This window comes from Delphinus delphis, chromosome X (genome assembly GCF_949987515.2).
Source record: "Delphinus delphis chromosome X, mDelDel1.2, whole genome shotgun sequence".
NCBI lineage: Eukaryota > Metazoa > Chordata > Mammalia > Artiodactyla > Delphinidae > Delphinus > Delphinus delphis.
The window spans coordinates 40001213-40020712 of NC_082704.1; the positions used below are offsets into that span (position 1 = coordinate 40001213).

The following is a 19500-nucleotide window of genomic DNA, read 5'->3' on the forward strand; positions in this document are numbered from 1 at the left end:
TTTTCTCTGCATCCGCTCTTCATATCATTTACCTAACTCTACTGTTTAAGAATATTTTGTACATTGAAGAGATAAACCTACGTCTGAATACAATATCCCCCAGATTTTCACACACCTTTTGTGACTTTTGAAATGCAGAGGATATCTAATCCTTTTTAATGAGCTTTAGTGTTTTTATTTCACTTCACGTTGTTTGAGAGAGAACAAGTGAATAATAATGCCTTCTGAGATGTCGAATGTCAGTTCATAGGATAAAATGTAACTCCAGGTTACTTTGTGTAACTCCAGATTATGAATCCTGGAGCAGCAATTGGTAAGGTTGTTTCTAGGTCACCTTACTTAACTTTTAAGTTCTGTTCACTGAAATGAATTCAGCAAGGTAGCAGGGTACAAGATTAATATACAGAAATCTGTTGCATTTCATTACACTAATAATGAAATATCAGAAAGGAAAGTAAACAAATAATCCCATTTAAAATCCCATCAAAAAATGAAATACCTAAGAATAAACTTAACCAAGAGGTGAAAGACCTATATGATGAAAACTATAGAACATTGATAAAAGAAATGGAAGGTGATTCAAAGATATGGAAAGGTGTCCCATGCTCTTAGACTGGAAGACTTAATATTGTTAAAATGGCCATACTACCCAAAGCAATCGACAGACTTAATGTAATCCCTATCAAAATACCTGTTACATTTTTCACAGAACTAGAAATAATAATCCAAAAATTTATATGGCACCACAAAAGACCCAGAATTGCCAAAGAAATCCTGAGGAAAAGAACAGAGCTGGAGGCATAACCTTCCCAGACTTCAGGTTATACTACAAAACTACAGTAATCAAAACAGCATGGTACTGGTACAAAAACAGACATATAGATCAATGGATAGAATAGATAGCCTAGGAATAAACCCACCCACCTACGGTCAAGTAATCTTCAATAAAGGAGGCAAGAATATACAATGGAGAAAAGACTGTCTCTCCAACAAGCGATGCTGGGAAAGCCGGACAGCTCCATGTAAATCAATGAAATCAGAACACTCCCTCACACCATATACAAAAATAAACTTGAAATGATTTAAAGACCTAAATATAAGATGTGACACCATAAAACTCCTAGAAGAGAACACAGGTGAACCAATCTCTGACATAAATTGTAGCAATATTTTCTCAGATCAGGGTCCCAAGGCAAAATAAATTAAAGCAAAAATAAACAAATGGGACCTAATTAAACTTAAAATCTTTTGCACAGCCAAGGAAGCCATCAACAAAATGAAAAGACAACTTATGGAATGGGAGAAAAATGTTTGCAGGTGATGTGACTGACAAGGGGTTAATATCCAAAAATATACAACTCCATATCAAAATATAAACAACTCAAGCAAAAAATGGGCAGAAGATCTAAATAGATATTTTTCCAAAGGAGACATAAAGACGGCCAACAGGCACATGAAAAGATGCTCAACATCACTAATTACTAGAGAAATGCAAATCAAAACCTCACATGAGTCAGAATGGTTATCATCGAAAAGTCTGCAAATAATAAATGCTGGAGAGGGTGCGGAGAAAAGGGAACCTCCTACACTGTTGGTTCGAATGTAAATTGGTGCAGCCACGTGGAGAGCAGTATGGAGGTTTCTTAAATAGCTAAACACAGAGCTGCCATAGGATCCAGCAATCCCACTCCTGGGTATATATCCAGAAAGAAATGAAAACTCATACACACACACACACACACACACACACACACACACACACACACACACACATACACACACACTGGACTATTACGCAGCCATTTGCAACAACATAGTTGGACTTAGAGAATATTATACTTACTGAAGTAAGTCACACAGAGAAAGACAAATATTATATGATATCACTTATATGTGGAATCTAACAAATAATACAAATGAATCTATATACAAAACAGAAACAGTCTCACAGACATAGAAAACAAACTTATGGTTAGCAAAGGGGAGAAGGAGGGAGGCGGGACAAATTAGGAGTATGAGACTGACAGATACAAGCTACTATACATAAAATAGATAAGTAACAAGGAGTTATGGTAATAAAGTATGGGGAATTGTATTCAATATCTTTTAATAACATATAATGGGAAATAATCTGATATCCGAATCACTTTGCTGTGCACCTGAAACTAACACAATATTGTAAATCAACTGTACTTCAATCTTAAAAAATACACACAAAAAATTCTGATTCTGATCATTTATAAGTACCTATTGGTCTTGAAAAGAGTTTAGGATTAAATGAGATAAAATGTAAAACCCCTTTCATATAGTAGTTGTGTACATGTTAATATCCTACCATTCAGGTTCTCTTTCCAAAGGGCAACAGCTTGTGCTGCTTTCTGGGTCCAGTTCAGCACCTCAAGAATCAGCTAGTCATTGTGGCCCCCACACCCAGTCCTCTTGGCCCACGGAGTAGGATTTCATCCCTACCATCATCTTCAAGTCCAATGGGGAGCATGACACAGCCCAGATTCCACATCAGGCGAGGTTTCCACTATCAGTCTTTTAAGCCCTGGAATTCTATCATCTAAAACAGGAGGCTGCTTGCTTGATCTGTGTAGAGGGCAAAGTGTAGACATGTGACCCTGGAAAATTTACACATTCCGTGAGTCTGAGGTTGGCCCTCTGTAAAATGGGACTAAGGGCGCCTACTTCTAGACTTGTAAGAAGAAAAGGAGAAAACCTCAAAGAATGTCTGGCAGGCAATAGGACTTTGAGATACATTACTCCTGGCCCACCTTGCCTCCTCTGTCCTATAAAATAGATTTGAAACAGCATCTGGAAATGTAGCAGCAAGAAGTGAACTTTGGTGCCATCTCATCATTTCCTTTTTCCTCATGCTTTCTTGTCTCCTTTTTTTCATTCTAGTTTGACCAGAGGCAATTTCTTATTGAGCCCCAGGAAGAAGGATTAGCACAGAAGAGCAAAGAACAGGAACAGGTCAGCTAGACAGAAGTCATCAAATGTATGTCCAGTTCCAGAGCCATCAACTGACCACAGGACCTGGGTTGAGTCTCTTTCCCTGTGTCAGCCCGAGTCCTAACATAGAAGTACACTCAATATAGAAACAGGGGTTAGGGGTGGGGCCTTTTTGGTCAGAAGACCAGGATTTGATACTGGGAACCATTACTGGCTGGTTGACTTATCTTGAGCAAGTAATTCATCTAATATGTGTGCTATAATTGTTGCTATCTTTTATTACTATTGTGGGTTTATTCTTTCAGTTTTATGAGTATTATTATTTTTCTTACCACCCAGCCAAGTGTGAATGGTAGGAGTGGTGATTAGCACAAAGTTAGGGATGAACCCAACTGAGGCTGGAGAATATAGGAAGTGAAGACAGAGAATGGAGGTGAAGTAAGGAGACAAGCCCTGGACTCTCTCTGGGTGCCAGGCCCTGTGCCCACCCTTTCATGACTCAGGGAAGGTTCTTACCCAACAGCACTCCTGGTTCTCAGCTGCAAACAGTGGCGACCTGGGGGCTGCCAGGGAGGTGCCCAGATGAAGGACTATACCCTTATTAGCTCCCTCCCCACTGAAGACCACCCGAGCTGCCTCTCCATGGCCATCTCCCTGCTCTTGGCTTCTGGGTATCGGAATAGGTACCCCGTGGAAACTTCCACACCTGACCCTTGAAGGGCTTTCTCCTCATACAAAAGATACTCTACCTTCCTCAGTCCTCAAAGGTTGTCCTGAACAACTTACATTCCCACCAACAGTGCAAGAGGGTTATGACACAGCAATCCCACTACTGGGCATATACCCTGAGAAAACCATAATTCAAAAAGAGTCAGGTAGCACAATGTTCACTGCAACACTATTTACAATAGCCAGGACATGGAAGCAACCTACGTGGCCACTGACAAATGAATGGATAAAGAAGATGTGACACATATATACAATGGAATATTTACTCAGCCATAAAAAGAAATGAAATTGAGTTATTTGTAGTGAGGTGGATGGACCTAGAGTCTCTCATACAGAGTGTAGTAAGTCAGAAAGAGAAAAACAAATACCGTATGCTAACACATGTATATGGAATCTAAAAACCAAAAGCGGTTCTGAAGAACCTAGGGGCAGGACAGGAATAAAGACGCAGATGTAGAGAATGGACTTGAGGACACGGGGAAGGGAAGGGTAAGCTGGGACGAAATGCGAGAGTGGCAAGGACTTATATACACTACCAAATGTAAAACAGACAGCTAGTGGGAAGCAGCTGCATAGCACAGGGAGAACAGCTCGGTGCTTGGTGACCACCTAGAGGGGTGGGTTAGGGAGGGTGGGAGGGAGACGCAAGAGGGAGGCGATATAGGGATATATATAATATACATATATATATATATATATATATATATATATACACACACACACATACTGGATTCACTTTGTTATACAGCAGAAACTAACACAATGTTGTAAAGCAATTATACTCCAATAAAGATGTTAAAAAAAAAGTTGTCCTGCACACTAAGGAAGGGGGACTCTGAGGTAAAGAAGGAAGTGCCTGCCTCTCAGAGGTATGTCATCTCCACGTTTTTACCTGACATATTGTACTTTTATCACTAATGACTTTATACATTTCCTATACACAGCCCGTCGACACACACACACAAACACACACACACGGAGATATGCTGTCAATTCCATTTGGTTCTACTTTACCTCCCCCATGAAATTGAGCACAATGAATGCTTTTCCAAGTTAATGAATGCATGTGCACATGTATGTGCACTATCATATTCTTCAATAGGGGTTTTGAGGGAGTACCCCTTGGGCCTGTTATATCAGGGGAGAACAAAAGGACCATTTCTCCAGGCCTAGAAGCCCACTGTCTAAAAGGGAGGCTGCTCCACTGTCCTCTAGAGAGGGCGAGGGATGGAACCTCATTCCCAAACTCCCACTTACCTGGATAGGTGATAGAAGCTATATGAGGAGGAGTTTGTCATCTGTGAAATGGGACTCATCTTTAACACAGAGCTGTCCTGACGGGTGAATGAGAAAACCTGGGGCTAAGGCAGGCATTATGGAAAGGTGTTTCTCATTGTTTCTCCTAATGAGAATGTAGATATGTTTATGAAGGAAGCAAATCTCTCTCTGGTATGCCTTGAGTTCAAAGTTTTAAAGACAGAAGGATCTCTAGCTTCTTGGGAGACTCAGAGGCTCCTAAGAGCTGCCCAACATCATGCTTCTGAGCAGACCCTAACCCAGTTCCCCACGCTGGGAAGACAGGCTTGCCTTTGATTCACCTGGTGAGCTCAGTGAGAGATGGCACCAGGGCAGCAAGCCCTAGTGTTTGCCTAACTGCTGCTCCTGGACTGCTACGCATGTTAATACGTTTATAGGAAAATTCTAGACCTGTCTCCCATTCAACAGTGCAGGGGTCCTCAGATCATGCGTCATCCAGCCACGTCACACCACAGTTTCAACCATGTGCTGCCTCCCTGTGAGACAAAAACCTAAAAAGTACTACCATTTCATTGAAATACAATTGTCCCTTCTTCCATTCACTAATAACTAAATATATATTGGGCTTAAAATTTATACTATTCCATTTGAGGTGTCTCATTAGCTCTGTAGTAGAATTAAGATAAGAAGGAAAATTAATATATGGGCAAATTTAAGAGTTACAAATGAGCTGAGATGGCTCCTTCACATTAGCTGTTAACTTGCTCAAGTTTCAAGGCACTAAAGATTAAATAATCCCTCCTTGGACCCCTCTTCCCCATTCAGCCACAAGCCTCTCTTTCTCATTGCCTCAGTCTCTCTATTTCCTTCTCTCTCTCTCTCTCTCATGATGAGATCTCATTTTCTGTAGATAATATATATATATTTATATATTTTATATATTTATATATAAATATATATATATAAATATATATATAAATATATATATATTATATTATATATATATTATATATATATATTATATATATATAAATATATATATTTATATATTTCTATATATATAGAAATATATAAACATGCTTAATAAATATGTAAACACCTACATAAGCAAACTTACAGGAAGATATGATGAAGGTGAAAACATTCAACGGTTACCTCTGGGAGGTATGTTTTGGGGTAATGATTTTTTCCCCTCCACATGTACTGTGACATATACAGTGGAATGAACCTCATGCACACTCCTGAACACCCAACTGTCTGTTAATACAGAAGCAGCATCCATGAAATTAATAAAAATAATACAAGGCTGCTCAAAATAACTAGGTAGCTTTATATGTACCACGAATGAAATGTTCAGATTAAAAATGACTGAAATAAACAAGGAAAACAAATTACCTTCAAGTTCCCATTAATCACTCCTCTACTCCTCCCAGCTCCCTCCTATCCCCATGCAACCCCAGCACTCATTTCTGAGACCACTAGAGGTTCATCTCAGATGGGGTGGAGGATGCCTGCATGATGTCCTGCTGCTGCTGGGAGAGGGGGTGCATGGAGCTGGAGGTGGGTGTAGGCAGTGGGATGGAGAACACACTCTGGGTCTCACTGGGGTCGGCATCCCTCACAAACAGCTCGTCATTCACGATGCACAGACTGAAGGAAAAATGGGCCCTCAGACAACTGGTGGATGGGCACCCACACCCCCAATACTGACTCTGCTCCCACTGGCACTCAGCAACCAGATTCCTTCCACGTCCCTCCTGTGTCTGTCTTCCAGGTTCCTTGACTGGTACCTCTGCCCCTCCCCACAGAGCCCACCTTTGGAGAGACTGTCTACCACCTTCACTCGATTTATAGGTTTATCCCCAACCCACGGGCAATTTCGCATTTACCCTTTACCACAGCCCAAGGGCTGGACGCTCTGATGCCCATTCTCGGAAGAAGACACTGAGTCACACAGAGGTCATGTGACTTGACCAAGATAACACAGCGAGTGAGTGTTGTTTCAAGGAGAGAACCCATAGGCCGATTCCAGAGCCCACGCTCTTCCTAACCACTAGGCTACACTGCTCCTGGGATCTCCCTGCTGGCTTTCCACAATGACGAGTAAACCTAAGGTCTTTGCCACCACATTCCCACGCCCCTGAGCCCAGGTGGGGATGGGCATTCCCACCCACAACAGGGCTCTCACCTGGCGTAGCGGGCAGGGGTAGCGATGAAGGTCCGGGTGAAGGCACACACACAGCCCTGAGAACTTCCTTCCACTTCAACAGCAAACAAACAACAGTACCCCTTAGAGCCACACGTGCTGTACACGCTCACATGGCGGTCCCCAGTCAGGGTGTGACTGGACACTCATGCTGAGAGGGCAATTGTTCACGGGGGCCAGGGTGTCGGGAATGGGGAGGGCAACTATAGGAGCAGCCTGCACCCAGTGACAGGACCCCTGACGACCACCACACAAGTTCACGGGGTGCATTTTTCACAGCCGCCCAAGAGGTGGATACTACTACCCTGTTTTGCAAATGAGGAAACCGAGAGGTTCAGTAATGGCCCAAGTTCTGAGAGTAAGGATCTGGGATGAGAGCCACCAAAATCCACAGCCTGTGTCCCCAACGCCCAGGGTGTGCAGGGCAGACAGGCATGGACACAGCTCAGACCTGGGTTGTCTGTGGGAAGCCTGAAGGCAGGAGAACACAGTGGGGAAGGGGAGGCGGGGGGAGGGGAGGGGAGGGGAGGGAACAGAAGGGAATACAAGGGGAGGGAAGGGAAGAGAAGGGGAAAGAAAGTGAAGGGAAGGGAAGGGGTCAGGGAAGCTGAGTGGTTCTGGGTGTGAACCTGGCCAGGGGGAGGCAGCAGTGGGGCATCTGCGCTGGGGGTCTACACACACTCACCTGCCTTGAACACCCCACTGACGGAGAAGCAGAGCATCGTTTCCTGAAAGGGAAGAGCCCAGGCACCCAGTCACCACCTCCACCTCCCACCCACCTGCGGCTTCCTGGGCCCACCCGGGGGAGGAAGCAGGCGCTCACCGTCTGGAACCACGTGTCCACCACGAAGGAGCTGAAGGCATGCTGAGTCTTGGGCAACACACAGAGGGTGTGCACAATGACACGTTTTGTGTGCTTCAGCAGCTGGACCCGCAGGTCTGTGAGGGGAGGGAAAGCGAGTGAAGGTCAGGGGCTGCCACGCCCTGGGCCCTATGATTGACCCCTTCACCGCCCTTTCCCACCCAGTCTTCCCATCACACACTCACAGGGGTCCTTGAGCTTCTTCATATTCCTGCTGTCCTTGAAATACTTGCACAAGCTGCTTCTAGGAGACAAAGAGCAACAGTGGGTGGTGGGTGTTTGCAGGAGCTGGCCTGTGTCTGCTGGGGGGCCACACGGCCCGGGAGCAGAGGCTGTACTGTCATACTCACGGGGCTGGGTCCTCGGGGTGGAAGGGAATCATCAGGGAGAAGCAGGCCTCCTCGTGATAAGCACCCGCGAGAACCTGTCTGTCTCCATAGTCATGGATCAAGTAGTACCTAAGGAGGAGCAATGAAGACAGTCTATCTCTGTGGTCTGGACCTCAAATGAGACTTGAAAAGTCCCCTGAGCAGACCTGTGCTCAGGTGGCCTCACCTGTCCTAGCCCTCCCTCCCTTGCTCAGCTTCCCTGAGGTACTTACTGCTTCAGGAATTGCAGGACTAGGCTCTTCAGCTCATCAGATCCAAAGTAGCTTCCCTGGAATCAAATGGCACTTGAGACTATGCAGTAGATAAAGCCTCCCTGCAACACCCCAAATGTTGTTTGATCCTCTTCCTGACCTTGCAGAGCTTTACTATGTAGGGAGTGTCAACGTCAACGGTCACTGGTGACGGTAACTCCTGGCCATCCTGGAGAAGGGAAGAGGAAGTCAGGAGTGGAGACCAGGGGAGTGGCCTGGATGATCCGGGAAAAGGATGGGCCCAGGAGGGTGAGGGTCAGAGGTCAGGTGTGAAAGGGCCCTGGAAATTCCATGGGAAAGCTTACAGTGGATGTCTTCATCATGAGGTCCTGGAAGTCTCTAGTGTTATATGCAACTTGTGTGTGTGCGTGTGTGTATTTATGGGTATTTTTCCAGCAAGTATATCCATGTCATTTTCAGGAGTCCATGTCCCCCAAAATGGTTAAGGTTCTGATGCTAATATGTGATCTAGGCAAGACCCAAAGGGCTTGAGGGCAGGTGCAGAGGCCACCGACATTCGTAAGAGACAATGATTTACGTAGGCACTTACCAGGCGTAACAACTTCGGGAAACATTCTCTGATGGCCCTGTCCAAAACCAAAAATAGAGAAGAGGTGGTTGATAGTTCAAGGTTGCAATGCTTCCTTTGAGTTAAAACAGTAATACCATAAACAGAGATCAGTGTGTTCTGGCCAATCCAGCAGCACCCTTTGCCCACCTCTGCTCCTGATTTTAGGGGTTTTCAGTCCACTTGCCTGTTGAGCACTGAGCATCTGTCATCTTACTGTCTGAAAGGCACTGTCTCCTCATCTCTCTCAGTACCTTCACTTTAATATTCCTTCCCTGCCTCCCTTCCTCTCCTTCGCCTGGGTAGCTCCCACCCAGACTACTCGGACTCCCTTCTCCAGTGCCACAGGGACCAGCACTTCAAACCCGTGCTGCAGGGCTTCCTTCTCCTCCCTCCCTTCCTCCAGGGCCCCACTGAAGGCTGTGGGGAGAAGAGGGGATGGAGTGGGAGCCCGGGGCTCCGCTACCTCACTGGGGGTCCAGCACTCTGGCAAGACCCCGACACCCCCCAGGGATGGCCCAGGATGCTGGGCCAGTGAGGTGAGTGAGGTGGGGCTCAGGGAGGGAGATGGAGGGGATGAAGACAGAAAGGGAGTGAAGGTAGGAAGGGAGAGATGAGAGAGACATAGGGGCACAGAGACAGGGGAGAGAGAGACAACAAAGGGAAGGGAAAGAAGCTCTCCCGTGGTCAGGGTCAGGGAAGAAGAGAGAAGAAAGGGGAAACGGCACACTTATTGCGGCTCTTCACCTGCCCCAGAATCGCCCAGACACACCAGGTAGGAATGGAAAATATGCACATGTTGGGCTGGGGGCCCACTGGATGCTGGCTGAAACTTTGTCACCTGTGTGAGCTCAGCCAGACTTGGGCATGGGAAACCGAGCAGCCATGGGGGCAGATCTTCCTCAGAAGGAGGAAAGGGTCAGGTCCCAGCTCAGTATGGGGCTGAGGATCCGTGGCCCCCTCTGATGATCACCGTCTTCTCTCCCGATGACCCCTGCACCTCTCTGAGTTGGTTCTTTATCTGAGGAATCATACCTGTCTCAGGCTGCCCAGGGCTCCTGTGAAGGACCAGGCGGGATGATGTGACGTGTGCAGGGAGGGATGGGAAGTGCCCCTGAGAGGCCTGTCCTTCGGTCTCCTCTACCACCTCTGCCCTCTGCCTTCCACTCCTGCCTCAGGAAGCCCTCTGATCACTGGCGGGGGCCCACGTCTGGCCCCTTGACTCAGGGAGCCCTGCTTTTTCCCAAGGAGGGTCAAGCTCCTGGCACTGCGCCAGCAGAATGGATGTCATGACAGCAGCCACCCATGGCCTCAGCCCTCAGCATGATGCAGGAAAGCCCCCATGTCAACCTGGGGGATGAGGGGGGATCCATTTGGAGGAAGGGGAAGAGGGCCCCTCTCAGAACGGGGGAGGCAAACCCCATCTCAGCACGAAGAAGGAAGGCTTCTCTCAGCAAGAGGCCCTGGACTGGAGGACCCTTCTCAGTCCAGGGCGCCAGCATCTGGATCAAGGCTGGTCGCTCCTGGTCCTGGTGAGGAGGAGAAGCCCTGCTTCCTGGGGCACACTCTTGGGAGGCCTTGCTGGAATAGAGCTGGGCGTAGAGAGCTGGAAACAGACCCCAGAGCGCCTGCAGAGGTGAGCAGGTCAGGGGAAGGAAACTCCTCACCGGTGATAGGCACAGAGAAAGCAGAAGGTGGGGCCTGTGATCCTCCCAGAAGACCAGGGCTGCCACCTTTGGCAAAGGGGCACTGTCACAGATAGTCTAGGCTCCCATGGGTGAAGGTCACCAAGAAGGGTGACAGGGTGTTCACACTGACCTTACATAGGTGGACTGGTCTGGGAAGGTGTCACACAATGGGTTCCCTTGCAGCCACAGCTCTTCAAGCTTCAGCCCTTGCATCTTGCTCAACTCCCACACAGACGTCAGCTGAGAAATATGGCGCAGAAGTGGGAAAAGGAATCCCAGGGAAAGAGGGACATCCGGATCCCTGCACCCCCAGAACCCTCCCTCCCACACAGGTACCTTCACCTGCCTCCTGTCATCACTCTGATGGACACTAACATGCCCCACCCCCCACTCTCAACCCAAGTTTGACCTGGCTCCCTCTTCTCACCTCATTTTTGGAGAGGTTCAGGATCTTGACCGTGGGGGCCATCTGTATAATGTCAGACAGGCCATCCAGCTGGTACAGTTTGTTGCTGCTCAAGTTCAAGGACAACAGCTTTGGGGCAAGAAGAGGTAGAGTGAAGGTTACTATCTAGGACCTTGGAGACAAATCTGCCCTCCACCCCATCTCTTCCACCCTCTACCCTAATACCAGCACTGGGCCTACAGCCTCACCTCAGGGAAATACTTTTCGATGACCTGCAGGGTGGCAGCCATGCAGCTTCTTCGATTCAGAAATATATCAATATCATAGCCCACCAAGTCTTCAGGAAGGAGAGGGGAGGGAATAGGATGGCTGAGTGGGGTGTGGGGCCAGCACCAGCCCCTCCCCACGTTACCATCCCTAAGTTCTCCCTACAGGAAGACCCCTCTGCCCTCACCCGCCCGAGAATTACTGCTGTCAGCCGTACCTGGGTCAAGGCGGAGCCTCTGGAGGTCAAGAGCTTGCTGGGAGACATCAAATCGTTTGCTCAAGGTCAGCTGTGGAGAGAGAGATGGAGAGAGCCGCTCTGAGGCTGTGGTGGTTGCAGGGAAATCGGGGGAGAGGGGGACGGGGGTCTGGAGGAAGGAGAGGTGGGTCTGAGCGCTGGCACACTACTCGCCGTGAGTCTCCATTACCTTTAGCTGCTCCATTTCTCCTGGCTTCAACTTATCCCGCACAGAGTAGGGAACAGCGGAGGGGCTGACAAAGACAGGTATCTGCAGGAAGAAGAGGTGGGGTAAGCACCAGGAACTCTAGTTCCAAAGAAGACAACCAGCCCCTGGCCTGTACTCCTTCCTCAGGATGAGGTACACGTAACGCCCTCGACACACACCTTTCGGCTCTCCTCGTCACGAATCTTGTAGCTGACATCCATCAATGCAGAGGCAGTGCTAGCTTCCTGGACAAAGAACCGAGCCCCATTTTGCATAAAGTGGAACTACAGGGATTGAATGCAACAGCAATTCAATAGAATCAGAAGCCAACAGACCCTGCTAAACCAGGTCTCTCTCTCTCCCCCTTCCCTGTGCCCACGCGTCTGGCTTCGGCATTCTCTCTTACGTCCACTGGAGTGAAGGGGACACTGCAATGGCTCTGGATTGACTTCATTAGCCACGTCTTCTCATACTTTATCCCACAAGGAATCTAAGGATGAATAGAAGGCATGGGAGAGAGGACAGACAACAGGGAATTTAGGCTGGAGGACGAACCTTTTCCTGTTCTTTCCCGGCCTTCTACTGAGCTTGAAAGGGCTTGTAAAGAAGGGACCACTGGCATGATTTCTTATGGGTGTGCGTAATATGGATTTCCTAAATACTCTTTCTCTCCAGTCAAACTCTCTTCCACATAATCAAGGTGTCAGAGATGATGTTCCTTTTATAAATTTCCAGGAGATCCTACCCAGCGCACACACTGCTTGCCCCTCAGACAAGGTCTCCAGAGGCTCGACCCTCCATCTCCCACACTCAGCTTGCCAAGCTGAGACCTCCAATGTGGAGTCGCTCCATATCCTTGGCAGTAGTTTCCATCTTTGCTTTGAGACAGGCTCCTCCGTTCTCCTCACGGTCAGCCTGTTCCCTTTACATTGCTTCTCTGAACCTGCCCTTAGATGAACAAGACTGTTAACTCCTGGTAATAAAAAGGACAGATTACAAACTGTCCCCAGTGAAAGAAACCAGCATCTCTACATGAGACCAACACAGCTCCCCCTGCCTTTTCTCTCCTGCACATTCCGTACATTTTACAGGATACTCACTGTGACCCTGAACCAGCTCCCTGGGGTTCCATCTTGTGTGTTCTCCCCCATTTCCCTCTCCAGAGGTTTTCTGTTTCTCCACACAGTAGTATGCATGTGGCCTTCACTTTGCCATCTCACTCCTCTCTTGTTGCCTCGGATGGTACAGGGAGAGCTGCAGGGGGGATGTGGAGAGAAGGACGGTGAGTGGCCATAAGTGCTAAGAAAGTCTTCTGTACACCCTCGCCTCTTTGACACCAGCTCTACAATTAGGATTGCTCAACCATTATTTCACTTCTAGCATGCTTCAGTTTTGCAGTGAGAGAAGAAAAACAAGTCCACGGAGAGTGAGAGAGGTGCATAGTCCCAGGGGCTGCTGTGTACAAACCCAGCTGCCTGGCCACTTACTGTCTTACTTCGGGGTCCTCCTGGACATCCCTCTTCACCACGTTTCCATCATCCTCCTGGAGGTTTGAAGGCTGAGGCTCACACCCATCACGTTCATAACGAGGGCTCCTCTCGCCAGAATTACCTGGGAAAGAACTCCAACCTTTCTTTCTTCCTTGAGGTGGTCTACCACCATCACTGTACTCTGAAAAGAGGAACAAAAATACAGGTTTGCAGACACATCTGTGGTCCACTTACCACGTACCATGTCTTAGGCTAACAGCATGGTAGGGCAGGCCAAGTGCCAACGTGGCCTAAGGGACCAGTCCCACAAGCTTCAGAAAGGACACTCTTCTGCCTGCCCAGAGAGGACAGCCTTATCCGACAGATGGCACTATCAGGGGAAGAATCGAGGAGGAGCAGGATGAGGAAGAGGAGGACAAGGAGGACAAAGAGGGAGGAGGGAGGAGAGGACAACTGCGCTGAAACTTTTAAAACAGTGGTGCAGGACTGATAAAGAACCGAGGTGTATGCATCCATGGGTTAGACTGGACACCAGTCATATATATACCAGGAAGGCACCCGAATCTTGCCTTCTCTCAGGACTTTCCAGCAACCACACCAATACCTCTCTCGTGCTTCCCAAATCCAATGAGCCACCATACCGATTCCACTAACAACCAGCAAGCTAGCTGGACTTCCTTTGCCAGTGCACTTGGAGCTTTAATGTCAGGTGGCACTGAGGTAACAGCCTCCTGAACTGTCTCCCTCCTTCCAGCCTTGCCCTGAACAATACTCTGTTTGAAAGATCCAGAGTGACCTCTCTATTGGGCCAGCCTGAAATGCCTTTCAGCTCAGCAGGCAACTCTTCCTAACTTCAGCCCTTCTATAACAAGGGTGTGAATGATAACCTGGAATGATGTGTCAGCCACCATTTCCCAGTGTTTAGGGATTCTTCTTTTTGCTTTCTATTACTGGTTTTTAATTTGATTCCATCGTGGTCAGGAAACACACTCTGCGGGATTTCAATTCTTTTTTTTTTTTAAATAATTTTATTTCTTTATTTATGGCTGCGTTGGGTCTTCGTTGCTGCACATGGGCTTTCTCTACTTGCAGCGAGCGGTGTTACTCTTCGTTGTGGCGCACGGGCTTCCCGTTGTGGCGGCTTCTCTTGTTGCGGAGCTTCGGCTCTAGGTGCGCGGACTTCAGTAGTTGTGGCACGTGGGCTCAGTAGTTGTGGCACACGGGCTCTAGAGCGCAGAATCAATAGTTGAGGCGCATGGGCTTAGCTGCTCCGCGGCATGTGGGATCTTCCTGACCAGGGCTCGAACCTGTGTTCCCTTCACTGGCAGGCGGATTCTTAACCACTGCGCCACCAGGGAAGTCCCTCAATTCCTTCTGAATTTATTGAGGTTTGTCTGATGGTCGAGGAGATGGTCTAACTTGGTGAATGTTACAGAGACCCTCGGGGGAAAAAACTGTACTCTGCTGTTGTTGGGCAGACTGTTCTCTTTATGTCATGCAGATCTCATTAGTTTACTGTGTTATTCAGGTCTCCTATATCCTTGCTGATTTTCTCTCTAGCAATTCTGTCACTTGCTAAGGGGGAGGTGGGTGTGGAAAGCCCCCACTATAATTATAGATCTGGCACTTTCTCCTTTCATCTCCATCAGCTTTTGCTTCATGTACTTTGAGGCTCCATTGTTTGGTGCGTACACATTTAGGATCTTTATGTATCCCTGGTGTGCTGATCCTTTCACCATTCTGTAAGGCCTCTCTTTGGCTCTTGTTCATTTTCTTTACTCTGACATCTACTGTACTGGATACTGAAGCTACAGCCACGCTTAGAAAGTGTCCTGGTTATATCTCACCTTGTCTACGCTCCTAGGAATTGTGTTGCTGTTCACCCCTCCACCCACAAGTTCTCCCCTCCAACATATCTAGTTCACCATGGGAAAAGATTTGGAAGTTTTTCAGCACCTGCAGAAATAAGATCGTGTCAATTCTCTCTCCCATGGGTGGATTCACTAAGGGTATTTTATTTTTAACGCATTCCACTGAAACAGTGAACCAGCAGATAATCATACTAGTGGCTTGTGGGGAGGGAGGATTATGGTAATTACACTGTTAGAAACCAGCTTCCGTTGGGTTGTAATACTTAAAGTCCTCTAGGTTTGTGTGCTGTGCCTTTTGTACATTAACTATTCCATGTTGTCTCAGGGCACGCTTATGAGTAAAGATCCGCCCACTGTTGATCACTCCACGATGGACTGATTATGACCAGGCCTCAGATGAACTCCTCTGGGGAGGCCTTGCTTTCCCTGTGTGGCCCGCTGTCAGGACAATCCTGCTACTCACAACCTTGGGACTTTCCCTGTGTGGCACTGGAAGTGAAAGGAAACACAGATAGGGCATTTGACCCACAAATGCCACTTGCTCAATCCCCAAACCTCGGAGGGGGCCTGGCGTGCTCTCTTTCTCCCACACTCTACATCCAACTGGTTAGGAGATTCTCTCGGCCCCTCTCTCAAAGTATGTCCAGAAGCCGGCCACTTCTCACCACCTTCATTACCACCACCCTGGCCAAGATACCAACAGGTACCTCCTGGACTGTACTGCTGTCCAGCTGGCCCCTCTGCTTTCATCCTGGCTCCCTTACCTGTCTCTTTTCAACCCAGCAGCAGAGAGCAAGTCAAATCATTTCACTCCTCTGCTCAACACCACATAACGATGGTTTGAAGCCCACCAACATGTTCAAAAGCCAGGAGTTCATAATGACACTCATCAACAATAACAACAACAAAGAGGAACCTCACTGGTGACCTTTGGAGAATGCCGGGCAACCAACTCGTTTTCAGGAAAATCCAGCAATGAAAGGGAAAAATTCACATTTTAAAGGGAGCAGTAAGGGCATGTGGTCTATGTACGGTGTATAGGAAGAGTCAGAGTCATTTGCAAGAACCCACTTTCCTTCCGAAATAACGTTGCCGAGGGGAAAGCGTAAAAGGGAGCTATATGACAGCTACCGCAGTCCCCCGGCTGACCAACTACGTCGGGTGCCTGAACAGGGCTAGAGACCTCCCTCATCAAGGTGATTCAGACACAAGCAATCTCAGACATCGACTTGTCAAGTATTTGATAGAATAATCCAGTGAAGCTCTGTCACTTACTGCGTATGTGATTTTAGGCGAGTATTTTACCTCTCTGAGCCTCAATTCCATCGTGCGGTAGTGCTGTCTGCCATGTGTTTCCATTTGTCCCTGTTCCAGCGACCTGGAAGAGCTGTACTTCTTGACCTCCTTTGTTTGGGCAGGGCTGTGTATGTGACTGGTTCTGGCTAATGGGTTGTGAGTGACATGTGCTATTTCTGGGCCAGAACATATGGTTGTTGGATTGAGACCTTGCAGGGTCCTCTTCCCCTCAGGCACAGAGACTGACAACTTTCTAGATGATGGCTGCTCTGTCAGTTTGGGTCTCCAAGTCATTCCAGTAAGAATGGCTCAGACCCCCAAAGTCCACCATCCTGTGAGGGGCATGCACCTGCCATGGACATGTAGTCAAAGTGAGGAATAAGCCCCTGAGATACGGGGACTGTCTATTACCACAGCATAATCTAGCCTATCTTGATTCTTGTATCTTATCTGTAAATTAAAATAACATCCTCTCAGGATTTTTCTGAGGATTAAATGAGAAAACTGGTATGACAAGGTTGCCACAGTGCTTGACATAAAACAGGAACTCAAAAAATGGAAGCTATAATGATTAAATAATAATAACAAACTAGTTTTGAAAAGTGTGGAAAATTGGTATAAAATGAGAGCTATTTCATCCACTCATCCTTACGGGTAAGTTGTATCATCGCTTCAAGAGTGGGGCATTTTATTTTATTTTTAAGACTTCCTAATGACTTCCTAATGACTTCCACTTATGCACTTATTTCTTGCCGTCATGATATCAGAAACATAAATTGAGGTTATATGTAAAGAATGAAAAAGTGGAAAGATTAAGCAAAAGAGAGAATGACTAATGACATAAGATAAAATGAGTTAGCAATAAGTGGTTTCTTAATGAGAAGAACAGATTATAATTATTAGTAAGCATACATTCTTCTTAGTAAACAAAGGTACAAGGTATTAATGCGGCAGAAGAGATTTACTTTGAACAGGCTTTCCCAAAATGTTTCCTGAGGAACACTAGTACTTCCAGTGGTCTGTGGAAAAATGTTCCATTCCCACATAGCTTGAGGAAACTACCTGTTACAGACTGAATGTTTATGTACCAACCTAGTCTCCAAGGTGACAGTATTTGCAGGTAAAGTCTTTGGTAGGTGATTAGGTCATGAGGGAGATGCCGTCATGAATGGGATTAGTGCCTTTACAAAAGAGGACCCAGAGAGCTCACTTGCCCTTTCTGCCATGTGAGGATACAGCATGAAGACAGCCCTTTATGAACCAGGAAGCAGGCTCTCACCAGACACTGAACCTGCTGGTGCCTTGATTTTGGACTTCACAGACTCCAGAACCGTGAAGAATAAATTTTTGTAATTTGTAAGCCACCTGGTCCACGGTGTTCTACTACAGCAGCCTGAACAAGCTAAGACACTACCCTATTCTTTCAGATTCAAGTGGCATATTATCTTAAAAATATGACAATATAGAAATCCTTTTTACCTTCATTTTTGTATGTCCCATATTTCTTCAATGGATAAAAACATTTTTGTTGTTGCTGTCTCTCAGACATAGTGTCTTGTAGAGCAAACCTGAAAGTGCTGAAATGAGAGGAAAGAAATGGCTATTATATAATACAAAATATATATATCACCCCCTTAACCATCTCTCAAACAATATTTAAAGCCCTCACAAATGTAAACACCATCTTTTACTTGCTGCATTTTACTCATTAAGTACCATCTATGTGATTTTTATGAAATGTATCATATATAATTTTACTTAATATGGTTTTCTTAAATAAATTCACTGTTTTTTCCCACATGAAGGAAAGGGGAGAGCTTTTAAGGAATGTAACAAGGAATGGTTAGAAAATAAGGAGGAAAATCAGAAGCCAGTAGTGTCTGTCTGGACTAATTTAAGCCGTTTAGAGAGTCCAAGCAGGAAAAGATTATGGCATCCCAACCCCCACAAACTTCGAAAAGCTACTGATCCGCAAAGCAAATACAGAAAACAAATTCTGAACCTTAAGGTGCTGGCTACTTTCACACTTTTACTGAAAAAATATCAAATTAAACAAAGTCTCTCTCCTTGCCTCTCTCTACAGAACAAATTAAGAGACAGAAATTCAGATCAGATTTGAAATCATCGATACGAACTGGCATCTAGGAGTTCTCTGGTGTCCCTAATAACAAACGTGGTCTGAGGAGCGCAGAGGACGCCATCACATGGCAGGCAGTGAATACGAATATGGAAGAGAGATAAGAGTAGGGCTTTAATGTGGGGGTTGGGAAGGAAGGGGGAAGGGAGGGGTCCACCCAGTATCCCGAGCCTAGCTGCCGAGAGCAGCCCATGAACGCCTGCCGCCCGCTGTCCCGCCAATTCTGAGTAAACCTCTAGTACCGGCGGGCGCCCCTCCTACCCGACTACCGCCTACCGTCTACCGCCTACCGTGGCAGAATATGAAAGTCGGTGGAAAGGTTGGCATCGGAGCCAGAGCCTCATCAAAGTTCCCCCTCAGCCAGGACAAGTACCTTAATTCTAAAGGTCTTGTTCACCTCTCGGTCTGACTCCTCAGGAGGCTAAGCCGAGCTACCGACCATTCGGCAGGCTCTCCACACGCTGAAAGGGCGCCCCCTTCGGTCGCAACCTTATGGCGTCACGTGACTGCGCGACCTACGTAACGTAACGTAATGCAACGCGCCGCTGTGGGGCCCTACCTGACTTCCAGGGGCTTGGCTGGCGGAGGCCACAGAGTAGAAGGATGCAGGTGACCTCAGGGTTCAGGAGCCCTCAATCGTGAACTGTGACCGAGAGAACTGAGCCTCAGGAGACCACAGCAT

At 47.1% G+C, this 19500-nt stretch overlaps 1 protein-coding gene across 1 annotated transcript in view; it reads right to left on the reverse strand.

The window, feature by feature from the left end:
• Positions 1-18236, reverse strand: part of LOC132418117 (nuclear RNA export factor 2-like) — a 45708-nt gene extending 27472 nt beyond the window's left edge. The window contains exons 1-17 of the mRNA XM_060002007.1: positions 18161-18236; positions 13512-13695; positions 13125-13278; positions 12431-12514; positions 12204-12308; positions 12007-12087; positions 11799-11868; positions 11563-11651; positions 11336-11443; positions 11039-11148; positions 9203-9239; positions 8753-8821; positions 8614-8669; positions 8363-8470; positions 8198-8256; positions 7974-8089; positions 7836-7878 (exon numbers count right to left, since the gene is read on the reverse strand). Coding sequence (XP_059857990.1) covers positions 7836-7878; positions 7974-8089; positions 8198-8256; positions 8363-8470; positions 8614-8669; positions 8753-8821; positions 9203-9239; positions 11039-11148; positions 11336-11443; positions 11563-11651; positions 11799-11868; positions 12007-12087; positions 12204-12308; positions 12431-12514; positions 13125-13278; positions 13512-13695; positions 18161-18230 — 1543 coding nt within the window. The 5' untranslated portion in view covers positions 18231-18236. The remainder of the gene's footprint in view (positions 1-7835; positions 7879-7973; positions 8090-8197; positions 8257-8362; positions 8471-8613; positions 8670-8752; positions 8822-9202; positions 9240-11038; positions 11149-11335; positions 11444-11562; positions 11652-11798; positions 11869-12006; positions 12088-12203; positions 12309-12430; positions 12515-13124; positions 13279-13511; positions 13696-18160) is intronic.
• Between the last annotated feature and the right edge of the window lie 1264 nt (positions 18237-19500).